This window comes from Oratosquilla oratoria, chromosome 42 (genome assembly GCF_046742065.1).
Source record: "Oratosquilla oratoria isolate Oo_2021 chromosome 42, ASM4674206v1, whole genome shotgun sequence".
NCBI classification, from domain to species: domain Eukaryota; kingdom Metazoa; phylum Arthropoda; class Malacostraca; order Stomatopoda; family Squillidae; genus Oratosquilla; species Oratosquilla oratoria.
The window spans coordinates 12,364,370-12,387,091 of record NC_134818.1 but is presented as its reverse complement, the minus strand read 5'-3'; the positions used below and the strand labels follow the sequence as shown (position 1 = coordinate 12,387,091).

Sequence of the window (22,722 nt, the reverse complement as noted above, 5' to 3'; positions counted from 1 at the left end):
GGGGTGCCCCTACGGACCAGAGCTTCACATAATTTTGTCTGTGATAGAGCAAGACTGTTCATAGAGAAATGATGACACTTTTATTATACAGTTGATACTTTAGGGTCTATATGGGCACCCCTATGGACCAGAGTCACACATCATTTTGTCTGTGATAGAAGAAGACTGTTCATAGAGAAATTATGACACTTTTATTATACTACAACTGCCCCTCCATTATGCTGTCCCCCAACCCCTTGTTACTGTCCTGTACCATTTCTCTGAATATTCATTTCCTTTTTTTGCCTACCCTGTGGTAGGGGATAGAATGCTGCCAACAAGTCTTCCCATTTGAGTCGTAAAAGGCGACAAAAATGGGACAGGGATTAGGACTAGAAATCCTGCTACTTGTAGCCCCATGGGGGACATTCCTAAAAAATAAAAATAAAAAAAGTAATGGCATAAGAGGGTCTAGGAGTTTTCTAACCAGTACCCTAAGGTTTGTGTCTTTTAATGTGCATGGATGTGGTACAGATGAGAGTTAAAGGGAAGAGATAGGCAGTATGTGAGAAGAAGGATGAATGTGTTGGCTTTGAGTGAAACTAAAATGAAAGGGAGGGGCGAGTGTGAGTTTGGGAGTGTAGTTGGGAGGTTCTCAGGAGTGAAGAGGGGACGAGGGAGAGATGGGGTAGCTATACTAGTAAGTGAAGAGATAGGTAAGCGTGTAGTGGAGTGGGAGGAGGTTTCTTCAAGGTTGATGTGGATGAAGGTTTTTGTAAGTGCATATGGTCCTTGTAGTGAGAAGAGCATAGAGGAAAGGGAGGCTTTTGGGTTGATTTAAATGAGTGCATAGAGAGATTAGGGAGAAATGTCAATGTGGTTGTATTGGGAGACCTTAATACCAGGGTAGGAAATGAAGCAATAGATGGAGTGATTGGGAAGTATGAAATTCCAGGTAAAAATCGTAGTGGAGAATTGATGGTGGAGATGTGTCTCAAAAGAGAGTTGATGATAGCAAATACAGTGTTTAGGAAGAAAGTCTAGCAGAAGTACACATGGGAAAGAGTGGTGGATGGAAGGGTGGCAGATAGAGCATTAATGGACTATATAGTGGTGATGAGGAGTATGGTAGGAAGAGTTAAGGATGTACATGTTCTAAGGGGAGAAAGTGGGGAAACATCAGATAATTTTCTGGTGGAAGGTAAATTGAGAGTGGAGAAAGAGGAAAAGGGCAGAAGGTAGAGAGGTACTTAGAGTGAACTGCTTAAATGAGAAAGAAAAGGAGGAGTATAAGAAGCTGAGAGAGGAGTGGGAGGGAGTGAATGATAGAGTAGAACTAGGAGTGGAGGAGGAATGGGGATGGTTCAAGAAGGGAGTCATAAGGTGTGCAAAGATGGTGTGTGGAACAAGGAGGGCGGGAGGAAATAGAAGGAAGGGTAGTGAATGGTGGGATGAGGAAGCCAAGAAGGGTGTAGAAGAGAAAAAGCAAGCTTCAATAGATTGGCTTCAAATTAGGACGAGGGAATCGTATGAGAGGTACAAAGTAAAGAGAAGGGAAGTCAAGCTTAAGATAAAGGAGGCAAAGAGGAGAGCAGATGTGAAATAGGGTAAGAGTATGACAGAACATTTTGAAAGTAATAAAAAGATGTTTTGGAAAGAAATTAAGAGAGGAAGAGGAGATGAATCAAGTAGAGAAGAAAAAATAAAAGGTGCAGATGGAGAGATGATAGTGGAAGAGGGTGGTGAGAGGAAGGTGGGCAGAGTATTTTAGGGAGTTGCTAAATGTGAAGGAGGATAGGGAGGGAAAGGTAGTTGCAGTGGGAAGCGCTAAGAAAATGAGAGTGATGAGTGAGGAAAATGAAGGAGAAATAGGGAAAGATGAAGTGAAAGCAGCTGTTAAGATGATGAGAGCAGCTAAGGCACCTGGGTTGGATGGATGCCATGCAGAATGTATGAAAAAAGGAGGTACAGTTTTGGTGGACTGGCTGGTGAGGTTATTTAATGTTTGTTTAAGAGAGGGTAGAGTGCCGGAGGACTAGAGGAGTGCCTGTATAGTTCCACTTTACAAGGGAAAGGGGACAAGTGTGAATGTAGTAGTTTCAGAGGGATCAGCTTGTTGAGTGAAGTTGGGAAGGCTTATGGGAGGGTCTTGATTGAGAGGATTAGGAGAGGAACAGAGGGAGTAATTGGTGAGGAACAGTGTGGTTTTAGGACAGGTAGGGGTTGTGTAGATCAGATTTTTGTGGTAAGACAGATATGTGAGAAAGCTATAGGAAAAGGTAAGGATGTTTTTTTGGCTTTTATGGATTTGGAAAAGGCTTATGACAGGGTAAACAGGAATACACTGTGGGAGGTATTGTAGATATATGGGATAGGAAGAAAGCTGTTAAGAGCAGTCAAAAGTTTTTACGAGAGTAGTAGAGCTTGTGTTAGGATTAGAAATGGAGAGAGTGAATGGTTTGAGGTAAAGGCGGGACTTCGTCAGTGATGTGTTATGTCGCCCTGGCTGTTCAATCTATACATGAATGGGATGGTGTGAGAGGTGAATGCAAGGGTAGTGGATCAGGGGTTGGAGATGGTTAAAGAAAATGGAGAAAAGTGGAAAATAAGTCAGTTGTTGTTTGCTGACGACACCGCGCTTGTAGCACGATCAGAGGAGGGATTGAGGAAGTTAGTGACAAAGTTTAAGGTGTGTGAAAGAAGGAAGCTAAGATAAATATGGGTAAAAGTAAGGTGATGAGATGTACAAGGGAAGAGAGTGGCAGCAGGCTGGATTTGAGTATTAAGGGAGAGAGACTGAAGGAAGTGGATAGTTTTAGATACTTGGGTGCGAATGTGGCAGGAAAGGGAGGAGTGGGGGGTGGAGGTAGAGTATATATATATATATATATATATATGTATATATATATAAGAGCTGTCCTTTCTTTTGTATCATTAAGATTGTTTAAATTTGCTGGCGTACGCACACACGCTCGCACGTCGGACAGACGGCGAAGATTGGAACTCCGGAAGAAACGCAATTTTCGTGGATTTCAGCGACGAGGGAGTACTTGTGTTGTATTAGTAGGGAAGGGGAAAGTTCGTGGTGTAGTGGGTAGGTGAAGAAATATGAGAAGGGGAGGAATTATTGAGAAAATGGAAGAAAATTAATAAGGGGAGGAACAGGCTCCAGAAGTCAGAAGGGGCGTAAACAAAAGGTGCGCAGACGACACAAGTGAAGTCGAACAAGTTAGCAAAGGAATCAAAAGTAGAAATATAGGTAAGAGCAACTCAATAGAAAGTGGAGACAATTATTTCTATGGATTTAATGAGGGGAGAGACGACAACCTTCCCCGATTAGCAAGTCTAGAGCAAAAACAAACAAAAATGAACGAATCATGGGAGGTTAAGTTTAGCAAACTCGCGCTAATTACACAGAGAGTTGATAAATTGGAAGAACTAAAGAAGGAGAAATAGAATAAAAAGACAGTTAAAAGAAGTAAAGGATGAGAATGAGGAATTAAAGAGGAATAATAAAGAGAAAAAGGAGTCCATAGCAAAAGAGGTAAAGGGTTGGAGAAAAGTTCAGGAGGATAATGAAATTAAATTCAGAGATATAGTGAAACAACAGATGAAGGAACACACTAAGGACACAGTTATTAAAGTGATGAGAGAGAAGGAGAATGTAGTAAGAGACTTAGCAGATAAAAAGAAATGTATAATTATATTAGGAATGGAAGAGAAGCATAATCCAAATAGGACTACAAGAATAAGAGATGAGAAAGAAAAGGTAAAGAAGGTATTGAAAATATTTCAAGAAGGTGAAAAAGAAATTGAAGAATTATATAGGCTAGGGAAATACATTATATATAAGATCAGACCAATTAAGGTTAAATTCAGGTCACAAACGACAACAGAGAATGTCTTACAAAAAACAGGGAAACTAGCAGAAAGTGATCAGTACAAACAGGTATGGATAAAAAGAGAGATGAATAAAGAGGAAAGAGAGAAATAAAAACAAAAAGAACCGAAGCTAAAAAAAAAAAAAAAAGAGAGAACAGAACAGTCAAAGAGAAATTCTATTGGAGAGTAGCGAATATGAAAGTGAGGAAATTGTTTATAGGAGAGAAAAACAGAAGGAAATCAGAAAACATGATGGAGGTAACAGAAAATTAAAAGTGTCCTTCACAAATATAGATGGATTAATAACAGGCTTGGGTGAACTGAATGATTACCTGAAGGAAAAAGAACCTGACATAATGGGCATTGTAGAGACAAAATTTAAAGGTCCATTACCACCCAACAGTGTAGGACATGGTGTACATAATTATTGGATTAGAAATAGAGAAGTAAGACAAGGTGGTGGAGTTATGTTCCTGACTAAGAAGGATAGAAATGTGAGGAATGTTACATATGGAAAGAATAGGGTGGAGATAATTATGATGGAAATAGAGGACAGGGACAAGAAGAGCAGGAAGTTTGTGGTAAATTATGTGCCTCCTAAAACGGCATCGTGGGAAGAGAGAGAACACAAGAATATGCTAGAAGACACAAGGATAACACTAAATAAGATAATAGAAGATGGAGGAAGAATAGTTATAATGGGTGACTTTAATTGTAAAGAAATCTGCTGGAAAGAGATGACAGTGAAGGGTGGAGACGACCTATGGGGAAATGTACTACTTGATATGATTATAGAACATACAATGACACAATGGATACAAGAGAATACAAGGTATAGAAATGAGGAAGAACCATCGAGACTAGACCTAATAATCACATCAGACCCTGGAATAGTGGACAAGATTGAATATAAGACACCACTAAATAAAAGTGACCACATATTGGTTGAACTGGAACCAAATGAAGAAAAATACAGGGGAAAATGAACAATATAGAAAGGGAAGATTGATGTATGGATTTTTTTTTTTTTTTAAATGAGATTTTTTTTTTTTCAAAACGCAGACTGGAAAAGGATATACAAAGAGGAAACAACAGTAGAAGAGAAATGGAATATTTTGACAAAATTTTATAAGGAAGGAGTGGAAAAGTATGTTCCAAAGACAAAAACAAGAAAAAGATTTAAAATGTTGGTACAACAAAAGATGTAGCGAGTTAAAAGATAAAAGGGATAAAGTTTGGATAAAATGGAGGAAAGACAAAAAAAAAAATGAAAAATGGAAAATATATGCCGGTTATAGAAATGAATATGTACAAGTGCGCAGAGAAGAAAAGAGAAAATACGAAAAGGATGTCATAGTAAAATGTAAAGATCAACCAAAACTATTTTATAAATTTGTAAACAACAAACTGAAAAACAAACAAGAATTAGTGAAACTGCGCAAGGAGGAATAGAATACACAGAGGAAATAGAAATGGCAGAAATTATAAACAAGCATTTTAAATCGGTGTTTACGAGGGAGAACACACAACTTAGAGATGTCGAGTGGGAGGGGAAAGTCCCCCTTATGAAAGAGATAGAAGTAACAAGGAATGAAAAATGAATCACTTGAGTAATCTCGATGTTAGAAAATCGCATGGTCCAGATGAAATGGCAAACTGGATTGTGAGAGAATGTAGGGACGAACTAACAGATAAAATACATTGTCTAATAAGCAGTTCATTGAAAGAAGGAAAAGTTCCAGAAGATTGGAAAAGAGAGAATATAGTACCAATATATAAGGGGGAAACAAGGAACCCTACAAACTATAGGCCGGTCTCTCTTACAAGTATGGTAGCTAAAATTTGTGAAAGAATGATAAAAATCAGATAGGTAAAGCATTTGGAAAAAACAATGTACTAAATCCGAGGCAGTTTGGATTTAGACAAGGAACATCATGTGTCACAAACTTGATGTGCTTCTATTTAAGACTAATAGATTTAATACAGGAAAGAGATGGATGGGCTGATTGTGCCTTTCTAGACTTGAAAAAAGCTTCTGATAAGGTGCCACATAAGAAATTGCTAAAGAAATTAGAAACTGCAGGAGGAATACAGGGAAAACTACTTAAGTGGATGGAAGACTTATTGCAGGAAAGGAAAATGAGAGTGGTGATAAGAGATAAACATTCCAATTGGGATGAGGTGATTAGTGGAGTTCCACAAGGAACAGTTTTGGCCCCAATAATGTTTGCTATATATATTAATGATATAGATAAAAGAATTGAAAATTATATGAGCTTCTTTGCGGACGATGCAAAACTGTTGAAAAAAGTGAACACTGAAGAAGACTGCAGAGTGATCTCAATAAAGTATGGGAATGGAATAGGAAATGGGAGATGTAATTCAATATTAAGAAGTGTAGTATAATGGAATTTGGAAGAAGCAATAAAAGAATAGTGGGATCATATAAACTGGGAGAGGAAGAAATAAAAAAAAAGATGGAAAATTAGAAGGACCTGGGAGTCATTATTATGAATAATATGTCCCCTGAGAAACTTATAAAAAAAAAATGGAGAAACTTATAATTTAATAAGATCAATCAAAGAGGCATTTACATACCTGGACGAAGAAATGGTGAAGAAAATACTAGTCACTTTGATAAGACCAAGATTGGAGTATGCAGCGACGACGTGGTCACCAAGTACAAAAAAAAAAAAAAATAATAATAATAATAATAATAATAATAATAACAAAACTTGGTGGATTAAAGAGTGTAATGAGGAATAGACATTTGGGAGTGGATGCTAAGAGGAGACTGTATGAAGGAGTGATTGTGCCAACAGCACTGTATGGGGCAGAAACATGGAACATAAGAGAAGAAGAGAGAAGGAGTTTGAATGTGTTTGAGATGAGGTGTCTGAGAAGTATGATGGGGGTTACTAGGCTAGATAGAGTGAGAAATGAGGAGGTGAGGAGGAGAACAGGGGTGGAAAGGGAGCTGGGAGATAGGGTGGATGAAAGAATATTAGGATGGTTTGGACACATGGAAAGAATGAGTGAAGAAAGACTAGTAAAAGAGGTATGGAAGGCAGATGTGGAGGGAGTGAACATGAGGGGACGTCCTAGGATGAGGTGGATGGATGGGGTGAAGGGGGCTTTGGGGAAGAGGGGAATGTCTGTTGAGGAAGGACGGGAGAGAACAGAAGACAGGGGTGAATGGAGAATGGTTGTATATGGATGATGTTGTGATTGCATGAGGTGGAATGGGCGGGGGGATGGGGGTGAGGTAGTATGTGTGAGCAAAATTTGACGCAGCCCGAAGGGATTTCTCCCCGTCTTCTCCTTTTATGCATGGGGGGACGGAGAGGGGGGGTCGCCGATTTAATGAAGGCTCCTTGCTGTGGATGTGCTGTGCCTTGCGACACTGCTTCTGACCCAGGGCAGTGGACAAGGTGCAGGGATGACCCGTCATCCAGGAGGTGCTAAGATAAGAGGGAGGGTGGAGGGGTGTGGTGTATTCAGGGCTGGAATGGGTGGGAATGATTTTATGCCTTTTCCTTTTTGGCTACCTCCCTTGTAAGGGGGAAAAAGCCTTGGTATATGTATATATATATATATATACATATATATATATATATATATATGTATATATATATATGTATATATATATATATAAAGTTTGAGATAAATGAGAGAGTGATAGGTGGGGAAAGGTAAACGAAAATGGGCTAAGAATACATTTATTTTCCTAACGTTTCGGTCTCTGACCTTCTTCGAGTCCTCCCAAGAAGGTCATAGAGACCGAAACGTTAGGACAATAAACGTATTCTTAACCCATCTTTGTTTACCCTTCCCCACCTATCACTCTCTCACACACACACACACACACACACACACACACACATATATATATATATATATATATATATAATATATATATATATAATATATATTATATATATATATATATATATATATATATATATATATATATATATATTATATATATATATATATATATATATATAATGCAAACTGAGTTAAACACCACACCGTTATCACAATTATTCATTTTCTTTCTAATGTTTTCAATTCTCCTCACTAGGGTTCTGACTTTGGGAGGATGAACATAAGAGAGCTGTCCAAAGTTACCCATTTTATCTCCATTCAGTGCTTTCCCCCGCCCCCAAACTGCTCGAGAACATATTGAAAGATATGCTCCTGGCTTGTACTTCTGAGGCACCTTTCAGATGTCCATTGGGTAACTTTATGTTAAAAAAGATGGGGTTCCTATGGGATCACCTTTAGGGGTTCTCTTAGCCCAGGCTTTCGTGGGCCATGTTGAAGAAGTTATAGAAAACCTCTATACCAATCCAATTTTGTGTCGCAGGTATGTTGATGATATTTTTGTGTGTGTAGATGACCTACAGTTACTCGAGGAACTCAGATCTAACCTTCAGGTTATTTCTGGATTAAAGTTCACTGTGGAGTTGAATAAGAACAACAGACTCCCATTCCTCGATGTAATGGTAGACGGATCTTCAGATGTTTTTATTACCTCCATTTACCGCAAGCCCACCAACGCGGGTAGGTGCATGAATGGTGAGGGTGAATGCACACAAGATTACAAGAGAGGGCATACGTGAGGCGGGCAATTAAGGTTTGCTCTTCTTGGCATCTGCTGCATGCCGAACTCCAGCACTTACGTCAGATGTTAGTTAACAATGGTTACTCTAACACAGACTTTGATCAAATAACTAAATACTTGCTAGACCGTAGTGCCTCTGAGAACTCTTCATGTCAGAAAAACAAAATCACAGTTTTCTACCAAAATATTTATGGCAGTTCGTACCGGGAAGATGAAAAACGTATTAAAGACATCGTCTTCAGAAATTGCAAACCGGTGGATGACAGCCATGTTTTATGTATGGTGATTTTCTATAAGAACCCTCGCACTTGCTCCTTAGTGCTGAAAAATTATTTGTCCGGTAAGTCTGGGACTTTGTCAAAAACTAATGTTGTGTATAGATTTAACTAATTTTGGAGACTGCGCGCTCCACAAATGTGCATACATTAGGTTTACGACTTGTAGACAAGATGTAATATGTTGAGGGTGTCAATTAGTAGCAGTTCAATAATGGGTTGCCCGTTCTGTATTTTTCTTTAGCGGAGTCGAGGAATACTTTGATAGTCACCCACTTTCAATGCGATTTATCTTATTATTGATATCATAATTACTGTAATTATTATTATTAATATTATTGCTATCTTCACCATTACCTCTATCTCCATTTCCTTCGTCAAGAATATTGTTGTCTGACCATTTCACTGACTATATTGCCCGTGCCAACGAATCAGTGACACCTTGGTAGCTCACCTGAGTACACAATCACGTGCACATATTAGTCTCTTCGATTAGGCGATAGCCCCTCAACTGAATAACATTGCCTGGCCTTACAGAATCGTAGGTGTAATTAAAACTATAAAACACGTCCCTGCCATCGTGGCCTACACATTGCAAACGTTCAGCTGGGCAGGTAGGCAGGTATTGAGGTAAGCTTATAAACGCAGAGACCTACGTACGCACTCGCGCGCTCCCAGATGCCGATATAACCTCAGGTTGGCAGAGGTTCGCTGTTCCCGGCATCTGCTAGAACCACCAGTTGACAGTCTAAAGTCGTCGGGTGAAGATGCGGAACTTTGTCACCTACCGTGCCCATGAAGTCCTGGGCAAGAAGACCAACATCAAGAAGGGGGATGTGATCCTGACCTCGGTTCCCTTCGTCACAATCATCGAAGATAATTTGTGTGGTCAGTACTGCGACTACTGCCTCACGTCTGGGAGGTCAGTAATCATAATTTTGAAAACCTATGGTTGTAACGGAAATAATCTAAAGGTTCTGTACGTATATTTGTTTATGAATTCAGGATGCCAAATCCTGAAACTGACTCGGGTCTCAAGAAAGAAAAATTAATGATTCAAGTTTATCTGAAAGGAGTTTACAGTAATGTCAACCATTACTAGCTGCCAGAGGAACGATGATGTCACTGAGCTGGTCGTGTTTATGCTATAAACTACAACGAAGCTAAATGTGTTTCCCTAAATGTTGTAATTACTGTAAAGCTTCCTCGGACAAGAATATGATACCGGCAGTCCTAAAACAATTATCAACGGTCCTCGCGGCCCCAAGTAGATCTTCCAGAGAAGAAACGTTTTACTTTTTTTTATAATGATAATTATTGCCTCAGTTTCGACTAACAAGAAATTCGCAGTCACACCCAATAATGGCAATAGTCCTTGAGCTTTCGTATTGGTCTGTGTATATGTACAGTATATATGTGTGATTCACCATGGTCTTGGATCACGTGTTGGACTCGTGATTGATAGCTATTCCCCTCATGGAAGAGAGCTCGGAGCTCATATATGACCGATCTATGGGAATTGTTGTGACCTTACACGTACACACAACCAACTCCCTGCCCACGAGAGTTGGAGTGTGTGTGTATAAGTATGGAAGACGAATGAGTGGATAGATGTTGAGGTAAACACAGAGAACAGTTGGAGTTTTTATTCACTGACGTTTCGTCCTTACCAGGACATTCTCAAAGTACATACAATTTCAGAAAATCCACAACTTATACTTCATCCTTGCCATGTCCCCCTCCATCCGACTCCATACCCTCATCCGTCCTCTATACTTCTCTGGTGACTTCGACCATGTCGCGTCGCTCCTCTGTCTACCTCTCTGTCTTTATCCGTCCTCTTCACCTCCTTGATGATGAAGCTGCTTGCTGATCTTGATAAATTTATGAACCCATCTATATGGTTGATGCAGGGGGCGAGAAGCGACGTAGGCTACCTCCACGGTTTTTTTGTTTTGTTTTTTCTTCTTCTTTTTAGTTAGTACTTTGTGGAGTACCTTTACCCTGTTCCAGTCTGGGGGATTACCACATTAGTCCAAATGAACAATTAGTGAGTCGGAGGTTCGGTGATCTCTGACTTCATTTCTGTGTTTATATATTCGTAGCTCTACTGATCTTCCTGTCTTTCCAGCCAACTCTCACATGGTATATTGTAGACTGTGCTTTCTTCCATTCTTTTTTTTTTCCACATTCTTATTCTTGCTCCTGGCAACCTCTCCTAATTTTGTACCCATGGAACAAGCAATTCTCGCACCCGCTTTTGACTTTGTCCTAACTCCCCCGCGTGCTTCGAGCTAGGAACGGACAAAACCCCATTTTTGCCCTACTCGGATCGATTTCTGTCTTTCTTCTCAGTATTACCGTTGTTTTCTCTATTTATCCGCGCAGTAGTCCTTCCGAGTATCTGAGCTTCGTGAACACTTTGAGAACATATTTAATTTCGTTCTCTAGAAACTCTTCACTGCAAATGTGGTACACCATCATCTTTATCGGTGCCTTTTCTGTCGACTGAGAATGACACCCTACCACCTCTTCTCCATTTTATCGTATCCAAGAATGCTAGTTTGTTATCCGCCTCATTCAGACTTCTTAGCTTGTCGTCTAATTGGATCTCTCTCAGAGCGACGATGAGGACGTCATCCACATACCTCAGCTAAAGCGTGTCTTTACCCATTATCTTCATTAAATAATTTGTCTCTAAAATTTCCATGTACAAGGAAGCCAGAACCGTACTGAGAGGACTGCCCATAGCAATTTCTCGGTGTTGTCTGTATTCTTCCCCGTTAAACATGAAAGGCCCAAACTTCACACATCTCAAAAATACCTAAGACGAACATATCGCGGGATGATTTGAACAGTAATACTATGATAATAGAAAAGAATAACAACAAAAGAAAATTAAAATGCTTAGAAGCCGTGTTGATAAGAAATAACCCTCCAGCAATAAATATACAACTAAATATGTGTGGAACCCAGTAGATATTCGGGACATCCCACGGAGAGCCAAGGAGAAATTAACCTACAACTCCTGAAGTACCTTTCCCAGTATATCTTGTACAGTGGTATATATTATCACAAGTTATACCTTTGAAATAAATTTACCAGAAGATGCCTAAAGTATAGTTGAAACGTCGTAAGTAATGTATTTGTTTTTATATCCAAACTTATTATGGATTCATTTGGTAATATTGTGTTCTCCCTTCCTCCTACAGAGAAGAAACTAGCGAGGAGGATAGAAAGTTTAAAGAAGATAGCCACTGCCGAGCATGCTGTATTATTTAATAGGAATATATATATATATATATATATATATACATATATATATATATACATACATACATACATATATATATATACACATATATATATACACACATCATATATATATATATATATATACATATATATACATATATATATATATATATATATATATATATATATACGCATATACACACAAAGCTATTAAGAAAACTCGAAACAACAGGTGTACAAGGAAAATTATTTAAATGGATGGAAGATTTCTTGCATGGGAAAAAAATGAGGGTGATACTTAAAGATAGAAACTCGACCTGGGAAGAAATGGTAAGTGGAATCCCACAAGGTTCAGTATTAGCTCCGATGATATTTGCTATATATATAAATGACATGGATGAAGGTGTAGAATGTTATATGAACTTCTTTGCGGACGACGCAAAACTAAAGTAAATACAAAAAAAGACTGTGAATCACCACAGAGAGACCTGGACAAATTCTGGGAATGGAGCCAAAAGTGGGAAGTGAACTTCATTGAAACATTAAGAAATGTAGTATAATAGAGTTTGAAAAAGGCGAAAAAATTAATATCAGGACAATATAAAATCGGTACAAAGGAAGTAAAGAAAGTTAGTTCCGAGAAGGACCTAGGAGTAATTATCACCAAAGACACGTCCCCAGACAAGCAAATAAACAAAATAGTCGGAGAAACCTACATTTTACTAAGATCAATAAAGGTGGCTTTTAATTACTTGGATGAAGTAATAGTAAAAAATATTAATCACACTGATAAGACCAAGATTAGAGTACGCTGCAACACTATGGACATTCAGTACAAAAAAGAATATAAAGAAATTAGAAAGAAACCGAATATTAACAACAAAGATGGCCCCAACACTTCCAAAATTGACATACGAACAAAGATTGTCTAAACTAGAACTACCAAAGAAGAGAAAGAGGAGATCTATTGGCCATTTACAGAATCATGAAAGGCATGGAAGTCTTTGACAGAGAAGACTTATTAAAATGGGATAAAAGAAAAAACAAGAGGACACGAAAAGAAACTCAAAAAGGATAGTTATAGAAGAGATCTAAAAAAAAAAAACAGTTTTCCACGCAGAGTGGTGGATGTCTGGAACAAATTAGACGAAACAATAGTGTGTGCAAACACCATACAAGAATTTAAGAACAAACTAGATGTTGAGAGATACAAAGACGGGTCACTACGAGCATAGCTCCCCTTCCCGTATAATACAACTAGGTAAACACACACACACATACATGCGCACACACATACGTACATACACACACACGCATACACACACACACACACACACATATATATGTGTGTGTGTGTGCAGTACATGTAAATATGGCATGTGAGCTCAGGCTAAGAGCCACTTAACTCTGAGTGAAGTTGTTATTTTTGCTCTACGTGATCTTTGGGTATTGTTATCCCTCCCACTGCTTTTTTTTTCAATTTGGGAAATTTATTTTAGCTGTCGCCACCCCCTTTACCTCTTTATTCGTATACTTGTATGTGCCATTATTGGAATAGTCATTGGAAGAAAACGGAAATATTTCCCACATTTTCTAGCATTGAAACTGCATAGTAATATTAGGTGGAACTGAATATCTTCCATTATTCATATATTCACTATGATTTACAAATGCAGTTATTGGTAGAAAAATATTTTACTAGTTTCGTTTTACTCTAAATGATATGTACATATTCATGTATTTATGAAATTCCTTGTCTTATTTCATCCATTTTTATTTTCGTCATCATTTACAAAAATGGTTCCCAACCGGTGTGCCGCGGCACTAAAGAGTGCCGCCAAAATTGAGGGCAAAAATAATTTTCGTATTACTGACTCTGTCATCCATTTTTGTTCATTAAAGCAGCATCAGTGTAAAGATGACTATTTTCATATTATCCAGGGACAAAATTTTGTTACACTGATGTTGAATCAACAAAATACTGACAAACTAGAATTTAGATTTTCTAATAAGGGTGCTGCCGGAGACTTCTGAAAAGCTTGGCAAGGGTGCCTCAAGCCAGAAAAGTTTGGGAAACACTGATTTACAGAGTCATTGTTACAAAACCTGAGGTAAAAATATATTAATACTGTTATCTTTATCTTAATCAAGACACTGACATAAATGTCTTCAAGTCTAAATGGAATTAACCTAATTTCTTTTCCATTGGTTTTCTGTCATGATTTTCTGTCAACATGCAGTTTTTTATATTTGACAAACATTCCTCTCCCCTCATTAGTTTTGTTCTCATCTACCCAGTGGCAAGGGGAAATTAGATTATACCCGAAATCAATTTAATGTATTGTATTATCATTATACTGTTTTGCCATGATTTAGACATGTAGCCAATAATATCAGACATAAATATCATTACTACCACCACCGTCATCTCATCAGCTTTATCAAGACAGTAAAGACGTCATCACACTGGGCTATTTTACCTCCAACCTCCAAATAATCGGCGGTAAAGCCCATATCCAGAACTTTTTTCCGCCGTAAAATCACTATGGCAAGCTATTTTGTTTTCTCAACAGATTACATAGAATATCATTTGATGTGCTAAAGTTAGATTATTTTCTTCCAGGCTGCAAAATTAACTCCAACAGTCCAGTTTGACAACGCCTTAACTGTGCCTGAACCTAACGTCGTTCTTTTGTTGCTATTTTCCAGCGACAGGCTCCTGGTACTTTGCAAGGGATGCCGATACGTGTGGTACTGTAACGAACAGTGTGCTACAATGGGTTGGGAAGCACATGCCCATGAATGCAAACCTCTCCAGCGTTTGGGCGACAATGTGCCTTCCAACTTCTGCCGGTTTTTAGCCAGAATCATCATGAAGCTCAAGGTGAGGATCAGTTAAGGGTTGGCGGTGTATTTTTACGTAGTATGGGTGGTCGTGTAGGATTTTGGGGTGTTGTGAAGAAATAGGAACAAGTGGGGAGTAAAACTGACTATGGAAAGGCTTACAGTTATAAAGAAATGGCCTATGTCACGGGTTATGTTTCAAGAATCGGCTTAGTAAGGTTGTATGTGTTGTGAAGAAAGGATTTGGATGTTTTGTGAGTGTTAAAATGGCTTTGATTGTGAAATTTCACCTTTTCAGGTTCGGTAATCGTAGCTTGTTAATACTACATATTGTAGGAAGGGTTCTATATCTACCTTTATACCAAGAGTTGTTTTTGTTTTTGTTTTTGTTTTTCTCATAAGGGAGGTAGCCAACTCAAAGGCACGTACTTCTCCCACCCTTTCCACTTCCCTCCACCACTCCTCTCTCTGAACATGATTTGCAGGTACCTTACCATAGTATATTAGTGTATACACACACACACACACACACACACACACACACACACACACACACACACTATATATATATATATATATATATATATATATATATATATATATATATATATATATATATATATATATATATACATATATGCAATAAAAACACTAGGAACGTGTGTTTTATAAATGCAAGGTAACCACTTAAGAAAATAAACAAACGGAGCAGAGTGCTTTCGTATATTACATCTTCAGATGTAATATACGAAAGCGCTCTGCTCCGTTTGTTTATTTTTTAAGTGATTACCTTGCACACACACACACACACACACACACACACACACACACACACACACACACACACACACACACACACACACACACACATATATATATATACATATATATATACATATATATATATATATATATATATATGTATATACAGTATGTGGATAGAGCCACCTACAGTATAGTGTGTGTGTGTGTGTTACAACCAGACTTTAGATAGAAGCATCTCCCCGCAGTGTCTTCAGATCCCATGATCACCCTCACCGCCTCCTGGAGGTGCAACCCCGAGGGGTTGGCACTCTGTCTTTGGACCGACAACCGGTGACTGATCACTGACCCATTTTCCCTACTAGCTAGTGAAATGGAAGCAGATCCACACTAAAGGCGTTATCACGCTGGGCTATCTTTCCTCCGATTGTTGGGGCAGATTTGCAAATGCAGCTTTAGGGAAGGAATCTGATAAGCTGGAGGAAAATGATTTACCTCCAGCATATCAAATGACATTCTATGTCAATTGTTGAGAAAACAAAATAACTTACCGTAGTGATTTGACGGCGGAAAAAGTGTTGGAGGTAGGTGGTACCGCCGATTAATCGGAGGTTGGAGGAAAAATAGTCCAGTGTGATAACGCCGGGACACAACACAGCAGCATTCCAACTTTTCCTCTCGGATAGATCTGTGAGAGACCACAGGAGCCGTTGGTTATGGTCTGTGTTTTCCGGAGCTTCTGTCCTTATGAATAATCTCGCGCCAGAGGAACGTTGGTAACTACCGCGGGGCTGCGGTTTTTGGAGCTAGTGAAACTCGGGGCAACCATTGTTATCATATGTATATATATATATATATATATATATATATATATATATATATTTTTTTTTTTTCAGAAACCACCGGGAAATTGAAAAAACAGATACTGAACGTTTTCGTCTATTTAGACATTTTCACCTTTGAAAATGTCTAAATAGACGAAAACATTCGGTATCTGTTTTTTTTTTTTTTCAATTTCCCGGTGGTATATGCAAAAATAGTTTATCACGTCTGTTTTGTGATTTCTTTGCATATATATATATATATATATATATATATATATATATATATATATACAAATATATATATATATATATGTGTGTGTGTGTGTGTGTGTGTGTGTGTGTGTGTGTGTGTGTGTGTGTGTGTGTGTGTGTGTGTATGTGTAGAGTGTGTTTAACTTCTACATTGAAATGGCAAAGTAAAGTTTGGGCTGTTTGTTTGCTTTAATGTGCCAGACAGCTCTCTCGCCTACAAATACAAGGCAAGCTCCGTTCAAGGTTTGGAGGGTTGCCAGAAACATTTTATATATACATTGTTTACAATGATGCCAAATCTTGGTATATAAAAGGTTTCGTCGCTTCGACCTGAGCGACGCGACGGCGGGAGGGAAAGGATTAGGCTTTTGTCAGCGCAGGTGTCCTGTCGGCTTCTTTGTTCAAGTAGAGGGTTTCAGGTGGCTTGACCCGAGATGCGCTGAACCTATTGTTTGCTAGGGCGTCGTCTGGAAAGGTTGGTGAGTTTGGGTCACTCGGACAATTGACTTTTCCCTCGAGATCCGCGAAGACGTTGGAGTACCCTCTCGTAGCATATGTGTGCGTGCGCGCATGTGCACGCTAGGCATCGAAGGGAGATGATAGACACGCTGAATATCGAAAGATGATTATATGATGAAAGAGTATTAGGATGGTTTGGTCACATGGAAAGAATGAGTGAAAACTAGTAAAGGAGGTATGGAAGGCAGATGTGGAGGGAGTTAACATGAGGGGACGTCCTAGGATGAGATGGATGGATGGGGTGAAGGGGGCTTTGGGGAAGAGGGGAATGTCTGTTGAGGAAGGACGGGTGAGGACAGAAGACAGGGGTGAATGGAGAATGTTTGTATATGGAAGATGTTGTGATGGATGAGGTGGAATGGACGGGGGGATGGGGGGTGAGGTAGTGTGTGTGAGCAAAATTTTGACGCAGCCCGAAGGGATTTCTCCCCGTCCTCTCCTTTATATGGGGGGACGGAGAGGGGGGGTCGCCGATTTAATGAAGCGGCCTTGCTGTGGATGTGCTGTGTCTTGCGACACTGCTTCTGACCCAGGGCAGTGGACAAGGTGCAGGGATGACCCGTCATCTAGGAGGTGCTAAGATGGGAGGGAGGGTGGAGAGGTGTGGAGTGTTTTCAAGGCTGGAATGGGTGGGAATGATTTTATGCCTTTTCCTTTTTGGCTACCTCCCTAGTAAAGGGGAAAAAGCCTTGGTATATGTATGTATGTGTGTGTGTGTAGCCTTTTGGGTGACGCAGGGATAGATAATGCCTCGTCGGGCTTTCTTGATTTATTGAAGCGAAGCAGTTCAGTATTTACAGAGTGGGGATGTAATCTCCTATGGGGAGAGTCCCCAAGTGCTCACTTTGAGGGAGAATCTAAATTTGTTTATTCATTTATTTACTCTTATTTTATTTATCCATTTATTTGTTTATGTATTTACCATTACTACTATTATTTTATCTTTATTTTATTTATTCATTTATTTTTTATTAGGAAAGAGTTCAGAGTAGTTAAGGGGAGAGAAATATTGAAAGGAAAGACAAGAGGAGGAGAGAACAGACAGGAGCGAACCCGTTGTGTAGTTTCTTTTTTAATAAGAAGATTCTCACCTCTTTCGCTCGTATCCTGATTCTGTCCAAAAATGGCGACACAGTCGCTGTCATACATACGCAGAAATGGTTACATCAGCATTCTGCGTGCGGTTGCCTATTCTCAAATAATTTTGTCTTTCTGCAATAATGTTTGTCTAGTAAGTATTAGTAAATATGTCTTGATGTGATGTATGGTTCATAGTTATGATTATATAGTCTGGTAGGTATAAGGAGGGTTTTTTATGTGTCTCGCGACACAATGCACTTCTTTTGGCAATTTTCCGTTGGGCGGTGGCGTGATGTGTGTTGTATGTTTAAGTATGTTTACGACTTGGGAATGTGGAGGTCAGCACATTTGAAAGGTATTAAAAGGCGTCAGTGCCTGTCAACACCTTCATGAATGTAGATCACGTGTCAGGCATGTGACATATAGTATATTTGGTTATATGGTTAGTATATGAATACATGTGTGTGTGTGTATGAATTTGAGTTGAACATATGAGTATATTAGTCATCACAAAATTCCCAGTTGTTGGACCATGTGTGGTGATATCTGTTCACAGACATCACACACATCATTACACATATCATCACACTCGTTGTCATCGCTCTTGCATTCGATTTTGACATCACTCACTGTCGATATCATCACCACAATTGCCACCTCCAACACTTGCTGTTGTGACAGTGTCATCATTACCACAAAGTCTCATTTTACTTAAATACCAAACATCACTAGTACTATCCAAACCTTAGTGTATCATTACTACTACTTTACAGTGTACTATTCATATATCCACAGTCATCCCCTCTGGAACAATCCAAGATTAATTTTTTCTTCTTCTTCTTTCCATTCCATCGTTGGGTGTCAGCGGCTGCTGATTGACCGAGCAACCGACCAGGTCAAAAAGGAGATTTCCAGTATGTGTGTGTGTGTCTTTATATTCTCACACTCGTTTTCGCTCTTTTCTTTAGGACGGCGGAGATAAAATAGGCGAAAAGGTCACTGAAAACCGCTCCAGAAGGTTTAAGGACTTGATGAACCGTAAGTCTCATGAGTGGCCGAGTTTTTCATGATCAATTCATGGCAATCAGGAGCCATGAAGAGAACATGACAAATCAACCGGACATGGAGATGGAAGTTGACTGGGTTAACAGTTGACAGACTTCTACTTAGAAGTGGATGAGTCAATCATCTCTCATAATTAATGATAATCTGTTTTTAATTCCAAGTTACAGATAATATGACCAGATCTAAGATTTTTGTATAGAGAAAATATACATCTGTATATGTATACATATATATATATATAAATTCAGAAAGGTGACCATTTCCTTAAAATTATGTTATTCTATGTGAGTTATCTATGGCACTGTGTACTTGATTTGATGGTTTTGCTCACTATTGGTTTCCTACACAATGGTGTGAAACCTTGTCACTAGTCCCTCTGTATATAAATATATGTATATATGCATATACATCCACAAGCTTGTATCTAAGAATCAAAAATGCATTAGATCGCAACCCTTGTAAATAAAGTTCAGTTTCCCTAGTGATCACCGATCATGCAGATGCTCCAGAGATCCCTCTACTTTCTAGATTTCTAGAAATGAAAGCCCTCCCCCTTTCTCCCTCCCTCCCCTTAGTCATGCAGTCTAACCCACTTCATACGGTAACGTAGTTTATGAATTTTTGTTCTAACCATGGACTGGTTTATTAGTGTAATTCGGTGAGGTCTGTCCTACAAGGGGTCCCGATAGAATGTCTTGGACAGGGACCGAAATTCATAAATTTTATACGTCACTGTGTTGAAAGGGTGAAGGCTCTGGTCTATAGCAATCTCCCTCCACCTCCCTCCCTCACCCTCCCTCTTTTTTGTCATTATATGATTCTGGTGTATTCTCGTGACCCTTTCACACCCCTCAGGCTCCCTCCCTTCCCCCAAGTTGCATGTACAGCTACACAGAAAACTATCGTTAGTAGGGGTGTCGAAACATTCGCTAATGAACATAACCTTATGATACCGAAGGGTTGGTATTTTTGGGGTTCGAATTGTTCGAATTCCTTCTGAATGAATATGAATCGAATAATAGTTCCGGAGTTCATATGGATTCACTATGACATGATAATCTTATTTCCGATGGAGACTTCAACTTGTCTCAAATAGTTTCGTTGTTTTGTGTCAAAATGATTAGCGTGATTTACTAACGATAGTTTTCTGTGCAGCTGTACACTCAGTCAAATTGGTCACGTCATGATCCCCCAGTGATTTACATTTGTTTTTCAGTTTAAAAATCGCGGCAGCCTGTTATTTTACTTCTTATGTATCTTTACTTTATTCCTGTAGCAATGGTTACCTTGAAAAAATGTAATGATGCCGCTTTCGACATCTAACTCAGCGGTCTGAGTTCGACTCCCACCTCAGTGCTGCAAAGCCTCACGATACCACAATCCGGCACTCAAGGAGTAGTGTGTGATGTTTGTATAAGGTTACAGTAGTAATCATAGATTGGGCCAAACATGGGCTCTGAGGACTCATTCAGGAGGATAATAGCTGTCGATCATGAGTCCAACACGTGGTCCAAGACCGTGATGAACCACACTAACGCATAATGACACCTGTGGATATCGTTTTGAACTTATGAGCAGGTGGTCGCGAGTTCGAGTCTCGGTAGCCGCTGCAGGCTTGCTGCCCAGTCCTGGCCAGATGGGAAAGCGACACAACGTTATATATATATATATATATATATATATATATATATATATATATATATATATATATATATATATATATATATATATATATATATATATAAAATCCTGCAACTAACAGGGCTTTGCCCTACCAAGGGTTTCTCATATCACACTGCGTGAAAGTGGGTGATTTTTTGGTGAGACACAATTACGGTTGAGTTGCTAATTACTGTATTTTGAAGCAGACACACTGTGAGGCGGGACATGACCAATATGGCTGAACGTACAATAATATTTCCCTATTTACTTTCACGTTGTGCACACCGTTCTGTGTACCTGTGTCATTCTCCTCCCACCCTCCCACCCCAATCTCCGCAAGGTGTTCTCCATTCTCCATTAGACATGCTTGAATGATTTCCTTTTCAGTTCTCCTTCGCGATGATGAAAGCGTTTATATATATATGCAGATATGACTGGGTTTCGTATTTTATATATTTCTTATATACATTTTTTTTACATGTGATGCTCCTTTTAAATTATGGAATCGACTGATCATTCACTCCCAGAATGTTTTGCAATTTTTTCTTCTTTTATGCAATCATTCAAAATATGTGGGATGTGATGCGACGCCTCAAATATTTACCCTGACTTTACCTCAGAAACAAACGTCCCATTTTATTCCTACTCGCCTATTTCCTATCTAATCCTGTGATTAATGGATCTCCTTCATCATTCTGTCTTTGGACGACACTCCTTGAACGGGTTGATCATTTCCATGCTTCCAATCCCATTGTTTATGCATGAGTATATAGAATTCTACCCCTTGTGGAATGAACTCCTTATACTAATGTACTGTGCTGTTTGCTCCACGGATTTGCCAAATTCATCTCATATGCTTATGTGTATAGAATCCCACTCATTTGAAATTAACAGTCCTTACACTAATGTGCTGTATACTCCACGAATTTGCTTTATTCATATCATGCGCTTGTGTATGTAGACTCTTACTCCTTAACTTAACAGTCCTTGTACTAAAGTATTGCATACTCTGCTCCACGGATTTGCTATGCTAATGACATATGTAAAATCCTACTCCTCAATCTAACAGTCCTTATACTAAAGTATAGAATAGACCACGTATTTGGTATATTCATACCATGTCCAATAAGTTCCAACAAATACCATACAGAATTCCTCGAACTGGACATCTGCTGACCCTTTTCCTGTTGTTTCTTTTTTAACACGGATACTTCGTATGTTTTGTTTTTCTTTCTAATGTTATTTTATACTCCTGTGGTACCTGAGTCAATATATCAAAATGCGCAGAAAAGGCTGGAAGGTGCACTGGGCTGTGTTTGTTTGTAGGCTACTGAAATGCACTTGGAGCTAAAGACGTGTTGCAGAAGTCTTCGACAAAACAAAATATTATTGGCCCAAGATCCCAACGGCCTCTTCTGGGACGCTCTTCCCACTGTTTCAATTGCCATACTTTTCTGCTACAATATTTGTATTTATTCGTTCTAAAACTTGTTCAGCTCAATTTCATTTCGCTTCTGCTTGTTTTGCCTGTTCTTTGGAATAATTCCATCTCCATATAAGACAGGAGTGTCTATTACACATATGTACTACCGATGTGTTCATAACTCATGTGTTCTGTTTGCGTCGTTATTTAAAATCTCTTTGAATTTCATTTTTGTTCTACTGAAACACAGTACTCCTATATAGTGTCTAGAGA

At 38.9% G+C, this 22,722-nt stretch overlaps 1 protein-coding gene across 3 annotated transcripts in view; it reads left to right on the top strand.

Annotated features, from left to right (window-relative positions):
- Positions 1-9,376: 9,376 nt before the first annotated feature.
- The window catches only part of LOC143021518 (histone-lysine N-methyltransferase SMYD3-like), a 48,824-nt gene continuing 35,478 nt past the window's right edge, over positions 9,377-22,722 (top strand). The window contains exons 1-3 of one of the 3 annotated variants that reach the window (XM_076179092.1): positions 9,377-9,685; positions 14,728-14,902; positions 19,268-19,337. In XM_076179092.1, coding sequence (XP_076035207.1) covers positions 9,531-9,685; positions 14,728-14,902; positions 19,268-19,337 — 400 coding nt within the window. In that variant the 5' untranslated portion in view covers positions 9,377-9,530. The remainder of the gene's footprint in view (positions 9,686-14,727; positions 14,903-19,267; positions 19,338-22,722) is intronic. The other 2 variants (XM_076179093.1, XM_076179094.1) reach the window with 2 other exon arrangements.